Source organism: Cucumis sativus, chromosome 5 (assembly GCF_000004075.3).
Source record: "Cucumis sativus cultivar 9930 chromosome 5, Cucumber_9930_V3, whole genome shotgun sequence".
In the NCBI taxonomy this organism is placed as follows: Eukaryota; Viridiplantae; Streptophyta; class Magnoliopsida; order Cucurbitales; family Cucurbitaceae; genus Cucumis; species Cucumis sativus.
In genome coordinates, this window is record NC_026659.2 from 5,594,977 (window position 1) to 5,603,553 (window position 8,577).

Below are 8,577 nucleotides of genomic sequence, written 5' to 3' on the forward strand. Positions count from 1 at the left end.
TACCTTCATTAATTACCCTCCAATTATAGCAAGTTTATCTTTACAACTTTGGAAAAAGTTTACCACACCTTATTTAACATTTTTCGAGACACCCTATTCAACATCATCTCAAATTATATAAATATATATATATACACACACTAATCTTTTTAGTAGAATTGCAAGATGAGAAATGGATATATATATATATATAGAAGGTCCCAATATCACTTTTAGCCCAATTTTTTTGTTCTCTATGAAAAAAGCAAAACACATGAAATATAAAAATAATAGACTTAAATGTGAATGTAAACTTCCCTTTATGAGTTACATGAGAGTAACCATTTTAACCTAAATTATAACAGTTTTTTCATCCAACAATATGTTTACTTTTTCCCTTCCGCCATGGAATTTCACGTCAAGATCATCCGCCCTCTAAAATCCCACAACCCCCATTATTCATCATATCATCATATCATCAATCAACTACCCCGAAATGATTGATCGGATATGAATTTTGTGTGACTTTCGCCGCCGGAATATGAGAGGGACCTCTTTACGTCGTCCGGTGATGGTTCAACGGCTTCGACAAATCGCCGTCACCATTAAAATCAAGCTTCTTCTGTGTTGTTGCATTGTACTCGCCATCGTGTTTTTCGCCTCCCGCGCCTCCGATCTCATGGGATGGACATGTGACGACTGCTCTACGGCGGTCCGATACTCTACGCCGCGGTTTGCATTCGAACAACCCTTTGATTTGATTCGTTCATGAACTTTTTGTGCTTCATTAATTGTTTTCGTTATGTGATCTCTTTGTTATGATTTCTGGATCTTTGCGTGTTTCTCTCTCATTGGATGAATTTTGGATTCCACGCTCCAAATTGTTGCGTTTAGGTTCTTACGTATGATAAAAGTGTTAACGCCATTTCGTTTGTTGCGGATTGCGGTTCGTTTCCTTTGTATTTGCATTCTTCTTCTTAAGTACATAAATTTAGAGGTACGAATCATATATTTGTAGTGCTTTAATTTTTAAAAACTCAAAACCCAAAACACAAAGGTCCATTTACTAAGTAATCGGTTCTGTCCTTGTTTCTTGTTTTTGGAAAACAGGGCTATTACCTGTAGTGATTTGCATTTTTTTTAAGTATACAGTGGATAACTTGGCTTTTTAAAGTATTGGTAAATAGTAGATAATAGAGAAAGAAGGTTGGGTGGAAATGTGTCCATCACAAGTTTAATTTAAAAAAACAAAATGATTTTCAAACATTTCCTTTATTTGTTTTTGTTTTTTAAATCTCTTACGTTCTATCTACTTTTTATTCATACTTTAAAAATCTCAATCAAAGTTTGAAAAAATAATTCTTAAAAATTTATTTTTGTTTTTTAAAAGTTAGTCAAGGCAACTTTTCTATTTAAAATTGATACAATCAAAGTAAGAAAATGAAAGGATATTGACTTAATTTTCAAAAAAAGAAAAACAAAAAAAAGTGAATAGTTACCAAACAATAAAATCACTCTAAAAACATGTTTTTAATTATTTAAAATCAATTTAATGGTTGAATTTATACTCAGCATTGAATAGTTGTTGGTGTATTGAACAATAATTTATAAGCATATATAGTTTAGTGATTGAGTTGTATAATTTGTATTATTACAATGAACATGGAAATGTAGGAAACGTTATGCAATTGTAATGAACACATGGAAGCGTCATGATCTACTAAAGAAGTCAATTGATCACTACACAGCATGTATAGGAGTGGAGTCCATACACATTGTATGGAGTGAACCTTCTCCTCCACCTGATTCTCTGGTGAGTTATTTGCAACGGACAGTGAAAGCGAATTCACGAGACGGTCGAGAAACGGAGTTGAGATTTGAAATGAATGAAGAAGATAGCAGCTTGAACAATAGGTTTAAGGAAATAAAAGGATTGAAGACAGAAGCCATATTTTCAGTAGATGATGATGTTATATTTGCTTGTTCTACTTTGGAGTTTGCTTTTAGTGTTTGGCAAACTGCACCTCACACTATGGTTGGCTTTGTTCCTCGTATGCATTGGATTGATCGCTCGGTATGTTTCTCTTTTCCCATTCTTTTATTTTCTGTAATTTTTCATCCTCTTCTATTAGGTATGTATAAGTTTTTTTTAGGGTTTAAATTATAATTTCATGTATCATATCATAAATATTTGGATTTTTGGATTTTTGTTCTCTCTTAGCTTCTAAAATAAAAATTGAGTAGCTATTTTTTTTTGTTATTTCAGTTTTTAGAAAGTTTCCAAAAGAAAAAACAAAATGGTTATTGAACAAAAATGTATATGGTTGTGATTCGAAAGTTTGAATTTTGAACTTTTAATTTTGCGGTTAATAAATCATAGAATTTTAAAGATATTTAAGGGTGTGTTTTGGTCCAGGAGTCAAGGCTAATTCAATTTCTTCTTTGGTCTAAACAATTTGTAAGTTCCAACTAAGAAATAGTATTTATTTTATTTTCACTTCTAGTCCCAAATGTCTCCTCATAGATCCCATGGAATTGTATAGCATATAGTTTGACTGAGTAGTCAGTGAGATTAAACAATTGGAGTTAATGAATGATTGATGATGTGATTAGTAATAGTAATGCAGAAAGGGAGATATAGATATGGAGGATGGTGGTCAGTTTGGTGGAGTGGCACTTACAGTATGGTGCTTTCAAAAGCTGCTTTTTTCCACTCTAAGTACTTGGATTTTTACACTAACCATATGCCTTCTTCCATCAGACATTATATTACCAATAACAGGTTTCTTTTTCTTTTCATATTTTTCAATCCCATTTTATATAAATATAAATCACTTCCTAATTAAAAACAATTTCTAATTTAGGAACTGTGAAGACATTGCTATGTCTTTTGTTGTTGCTAATCTTAGTGGTTCTCCCCCGGTTTGGGTCCAAGGTGGTGCACATGAATAATTATTTCTTTAGTAATAAAGTTGTTTTAATTTGTTAATTTTTTGGGGATTAATTAAATTGATGAAATGTGGATGCAGGTAAGATATATGAAGTAGGGTCAAGTGGAATTAGTAGCTTAGGAGGACATAGTGAAAGAAGAAGCCAATGTTTGAATATATTTGTTGAAGAATATGGTGGAATTATGCCTTTGTTACCTTCAACTCTCAAGGCTGTTGATGCTCGTCGCCTTTGGTCTTGGTAGTTGGTAACACATACACATCCATATATCTTTCTTTCATTCATTCATCCCAATTTTGTTTTTCATTCCCTATTCTTACTTTCAATTGAAAATTTTGTAGTGCTGTCTGATTTTTTTCATCTGAAAGAACTATGTTTTCTTGGGTTAAGTAGTACTAGATAAGATAGATTGGTTTAATTGTCATTTCTAATGTGTTTAATTGGATGTCATTTTTGCCTATCAAGTTTCTGAATCTGTAAATTCCCACTTCTACTTTTAATAAAATCTGATCAGTATCTGTCCTCTCGAGGCTTCAACTTATTCAACTCGTAAAATAATGACAATAGTTTTCGTTGGAAGAAAAAGATAACATGTACATGTATCCAAATTTTAGAAAATAGACTACTATTATCTTTGAAAATAAAAAGATAATGGTTTCCGTAATTAATAATAATGAAAAATATATATAACAGATTATTGTCACAAAACCATTTGTGCAAGGATACGTATCCTCTATCAACAATTTTTTCTTTTTCTTTTTTTCTTTTTGAAACAAAGAGATTCATTCACATAAAATCAAAGGTACAGAATATACCTAATATCAACCTCATTTCGTCTGGTTAACCAAGGAGGGAAAGAATGAGTCCATAAACTAAAAGAAAAAGAGCTAAGCATAGGTAGCCACATTATGAGTTGTCTTGTAACAATCTCTAAACACACGAGAAAGGACCAAAACTTTCAACCTACCAAGTCAGTTGATCACTTCCGCATAATAAATTCAACAAGGCAAGTGAGTAAAATTTAATGAAAGAAACCTGCTAATAACTAAGATGACATCATATTCCACCCAAACATTTTCCAAATCTAACTCATCAATCAACTGCATCAGTATTCATCTTTCCAGCATCAATATTCATCTTGAAAGTTCCTCGAGGAGGCCAGACTCCATCTTTCGGGCACAATCATGCCCCCCAGACGGCATTCATCTATCCGAGAAGAAGAGGAGTTTGTGCTCGATTGCTGTCTGTTTGTCACACCGACGTTTCGTATATCATCACTACAAAATTTTGAGATCCATTCGACTTTTACATCCACTGACCAACAAATTGATTTTGATTCCTCTAGTTCTATCGTATCAAATGGCCCAGTATGCTATGCCAAAGACCAAAAATTCCCTAGAACTGAGCTAATTCACCGCCTGAAGGAGAAAATCAGGAATCAATACCTCCAACTAAACTGATCTAAATATCAACAATTAAAGGTGTGTTCGGTAGAAGATTTTAGATGGTTAAAATCACTTTTTATCTTGTCAAAATTAGAGTTAGTGTTTGACATAAACTTTAAACTAACAAAATACTGATTACACTGACTACCCGTCAATCAACAAATTGAAAATTCTTAAATCAGCTGCCAAATCCATCTGGCATTCAATGCCAGATGCTAATATTATGGATGGAATGAAAAGTCTACTAGGCAAAATGATTTAATTTGTTGATAACCAATGTGAAATTAAAATGGTTTAAAATATAAAGAAAAAAAACTCCAAAACAATGTCTTCACTTTTTGGGAGTTACTGACAGTTTTCAATTATTTGTTTTGCCAAAGATCAATTCTCTCCCTATGATCATACTCCACTACATAGCTAGCCCTGCCTTGAGTATGAACCAATGGTAGAAGTTGGAAAATTTTCAAAAGGCCAAGTTGTTTATCTCTACCTCATTCATGAATGATAGCAAAATCCTCAAGCTTTATGAGATTTTGATGATTTTTTGTTTTATTTTATTTTAATTTTGAAGTTTGTTAAGAAATTCTTCTGTATATTTAATTACTAAATTTATATGGTTAATGATTTAAAAAGAAAATACAAAATCTAAATCAGTTTTTTAATCAACAGTTTACTCAGTTTAGGCGAGAAGTAAACATAACCGGAAGAATGGTGGAAATGAGAGAATTAATAAATCCAAAAAGAGACTAATTCAGAGTTTTTTTTTTACATTTTACATCACAAATAATTATATATAAATATGTTTTGAATTTTCTTTCAATAAGAATTTTGACAATAAAATAAATTAAAATAGATCTTTCACATAACTACTTAGCCAAACAACAATTTAAAACGAAGCATTAAATTTATCTATGGTTTTGTCGCATTGGCTAATACTGTTTGAACATTGTAAACAAAAGTCTCAAAATTCTTTCAAATATTAAATAAAGCAATCGATCCATAACAAAAACATTGTAACATTCAGCTGAATAAAATAACTCTGAGAAAACCAAACTGTGAGTCTAAGAGATACAAAACACAAAATGTCCTACTATATCTCTAACATACAGATTAATCAAACAAGCTGAAACCCATGTCATCATCAGACTCCTCAGCTGGTTCTTCCTTCTTCTCCTCAACAGCTGCAGCAGCTTCTGGGGCAGATCCAGAATCCGCAGAAGACACGGCCACAGCAACAGCAAACTTGCTAGGATCCTGTATAAATACAAGGGAAGCCAATAGAAATTTTGTCAGCCACAATGGCCAAAGCAAACTTTTAATAGATTCATGTAACAACAATAATATAAGCATTAATATAAGCCAACCAAGAGAACTCAATCAAAAGGGGCACATACCGCAAGGTACTCTTTAACCTTCTCAGCCTGGGGGAAGGAATAGTCAGTAGCAACTGCAACAGCAAGAAGGTTTTTGTATGCATTGATGAGCATGTGTGGTGCAGCAGCCAGAGTTGGGTATGAAATGGCCAATGAAAGGGATGTAACCATGGAAACACCCAATGCAAACTTCTCAAGGAGATCATCCTCGGTCAGATCAAGCACCTGAGGGCTAAAGACTGATCCATTGTCATAAACAGAGAGGACAACAAGACCATACGAGAATGGCCTGATTCCTAGCTTGGCAAGGAGAGCAGCCTCGGAAGATCCAACCTTATCACCCTTCTTAATGAGCTCCACAGGAGTGATAATTTCGACTGTACCCTTGTTAATCTTGGTTGGAATATTAAGAACCTGCAAGGAGAAGAGTTCAAAAACTCAGACCACATTCATGGAAAAGGGTTGCTACTTTATAATCAAATTTACAAACCTGGAAGAAAGAGGTCTGAGATGGATCAAGCCCAGTGTTGCCTGGTGGGACGATGACATCAATTGGAGCAACCAAACCAACACGAGCAGGGGCTCCAACCTGCAATGTTTAGAAAACATAGGAACAAAAGAAAATGAATTGTCTCCTAAAACCAGCCCAAAACACATGTGACGTGAATGCTTTTTCCAAAACAATAACCATAATTAAAGCCACATGAACAACCTAAAGACCCACGACAAAACAAAAGCATGCCAGTAAACTTCAATACTAGAACGTGTTCACAATTCATAAATGCCTAAATCCAATATCTACATAGATGTTAAAGCAATACTGATAACTAATAATGGCCTCAAGTCCAAGATCCATGGATACATAGACGATACACATACACACAGCCAATGTGACGCATGTTGGTAAAAGAACAGTTTTAAATTCATGCTCAAATTTATTAATCTGTATCATATAGTTGTATATTTATTATGCTTAACAAACGTTAAGTAAGCGACTAGCTAATTGAACTCATAGACTTTGCACAGTAAACATACCTATTGTGCTACATTGTGAAAAAATGTGAGCGTCTATGCGAACAATATACATTATGGTTATCAATCATTCAACAGAACTCAACAGCAATAACGTTTAAGCTTGAAGGTGTGAAATATTCGTGACAATAGTCGCAATAATTCAACACTTAACATAATGATGCTAAAAAATTCATATTTAAAGTGGCCTCGTGATATTATGCAATTAAAGTATCATCCATATGGAAAATTTAGAGAGTGACCAATGTAAACAACAAAAAGAACAGCATAAAGTGAACTACAAACCTTGTATTTGGCCACCTCTTCACTGACTTCCTTCAAATCACCCTTGGTGAAGATCAAACCAACGTTGCCCTGTAACAGCCAAACACACGTACAATGTCAAAATCTCCATATGTGAAGAAAATTAGCAGATAGGGACTTTAAAAATAAGCATAATAACACAGAGATGAAATTCGAAACAAAATATAAGACCCCAAAACTTCACTTACCACAAGAAGGGGAAGAAGGTTGAGATAAGCCTTGTTGCCAGTCTGCTCAGAGTGGATCCTCACAGAGCGCTTCATCATGGTGTTTTTCCCCATGAGCACAATGGAGTCACCACGGAGACCCTTCCTAATGTTCTGGAGCTGGTTGGATCCAACATTGTCAGCGGCCACAACCAAGACCTGGCTATACTCATCGAGAAGCTGGCAGAGCTTGGAGTCGTAAGCGACCTTCTTTTCAGCCTTGGTGGGTTTGATAGCCATTGGAAATGGGTAAAATTCTAAGATACAACAAAAAAAAGGGGGTTACAGAAGAAAGAAAAAAAGCAAAACTGAGGGCCAAGACGAAGCTGGATGCTCTGCCAAGGCGGACAGCGAAGCTATGCCGTCTCTTTAACCTCTGTGTAATGCTAAGAAGAGTTTTTTAGGGTTTTGGACAACTCCTGGGGAGCTTAAAAGGCTGGTAGAAAATGAAAATGGCCGCTGGTTTGCTTTATATACGTAATTTGGGGTTGAGGGTTCGATTTAACCTAGATCTGACGGTTAATGTTCATTGTTGATTTGATGGGTTCGATCTTTTGAGGTCCTAGCATTTAATGGGCTTTTTGAATTTGGACAATAGCCCACCAACTCTGGGTTATAATTAAAAGCCCATGTAGATATTAATTTTTACCTAACATTTATCCTTCCTATCTTCACCCTTTCTTCTCATTAGTTATCTATCTTAGTCCCGATTGATCTTCCCACATGGAAGAAGAACATACCTTCTGAAATACCCTCTCTCTCTTCCTATCTTACTTCTTACCCTTTAACTCTTTACTATCTACCCGTTCTCAAATCTTAAATTTACAATATTATTTTACATATTAATATCAATTAAGTTATTGTTTTTAATTTATAAAAATCTCACTCACACCTATTTTCATTCTTTTTATATTAATATCAATATTAGCTTATTCTCATTTCATTAACCATTTTTAAAAAAAATAATGAAAGGAAATCTCGCACATCTTCTTATATTTTTTTAAAATAAATAATTATTTTAATTTCTTATTTGGTTTATAATAAATAATCATTTTAATTTATAATTTCAATATTTGGTCCATCCTAGTATAACAATAAACAAATATAAATATTATAACGAAGGGAGAAAGTCACTCACATATAGTCAAGTAAACAATCATTATACGGGTGAATAATATTTTAGAAATTATTTAAAATATTTAACACAATTTGCAACCATTTTGCACTCAAACAAAATAGGTTTGGTCTTCTAAATCCCATAACTAAGTTGTTTGTAACATGAGAAATAAT

The 8,577-nt window shown here is 33.6% G+C and overlaps 2 protein-coding genes across 2 annotated transcripts; one reads left to right on the forward strand and one right to left on the reverse strand.

Moving 5' to 3' along the window:
* Window positions 1-336: 336 nt before the first annotated feature.
* On the forward strand, window positions 337-3,409 carry LOC101217063 (glycosyltransferase family 64 protein C4). The gene is made up of 5 exons (XM_004149205.2): window positions 337-711; window positions 1,654-2,053; window positions 2,607-2,761; window positions 2,844-2,914; window positions 3,009-3,409. The coding sequence occupies exons 1-5, from the start codon at window positions 521-523 to the stop codon at window positions 3,170-3,172; spliced, it is 981 nt and encodes a 326-aa protein (XP_004149253.1). The 5' UTR covers window positions 337-520; the 3' UTR covers window positions 3,173-3,409.
* Window positions 3,410-5,258: 1,849 nt separating this feature from the next.
* CSP0 (60S acidic ribosomal protein P0) lies at window positions 5,259-7,765 on the reverse strand. The gene is made up of 5 exons (XM_004149192.3): window positions 7,270-7,765; window positions 7,064-7,132; window positions 6,237-6,335; window positions 5,768-6,160; window positions 5,259-5,627 (listed from the first exon to the last, which is right to left on the reverse strand). Exons 1-5 carry the CDS (start codon window positions 7,525-7,527, stop codon window positions 5,484-5,486), a joined length of 963 nt encoding a protein of 320 aa, XP_004149240.1. The 5' UTR covers window positions 7,528-7,765; the 3' UTR covers window positions 5,259-5,483.
* Window positions 7,766-8,577: the final 812 nt, after the last annotated feature.

Excerpts from the sequence above, each read along its gene's own strand:
- LOC101217063 (XM_004149205.2), top strand. The coding sequence starts at position 521 with ATGAGAGGGACCTCTTTACGTCGTCCGGTGATGGTTCAACGGCTTCGA. Across the intron at positions 712-1,653 it reads GTCCGATACTCTACGCCGCG|GAAACGTTATGCAATTGTAA; the intron begins GTTTGCATTCGA and ends ATGGAAATGTAG. Across the intron at positions 2,915-3,008 it reads TCCCCCGGTTTGGGTCCAAG|GTAAGATATATGAAGTAGGG; the intron begins GTGGTGCACATG and ends ATGTGGATGCAG.
- CSP0 (XM_004149192.3), bottom strand. The coding sequence starts at position 7,527 with ATGGCTATCAAACCCACCAAGGCTGAAAAGAAGGTCGCTTACGACTCC. Across the intron at positions 6,336-7,063 it reads AAGAGGTGGCCAAATACAAG|GTTGGAGCCCCTGCTCGTGT; the intron begins GTTTGTAGTTCA and ends TAAACATTGCAG. Across the intron at positions 6,161-6,236 it reads CTCAGACCTCTTTCTTCCAG|GTTCTTAATATTCCAACCAA; the intron begins GTTTGTAAATTT and ends TTCTCCTTGCAG.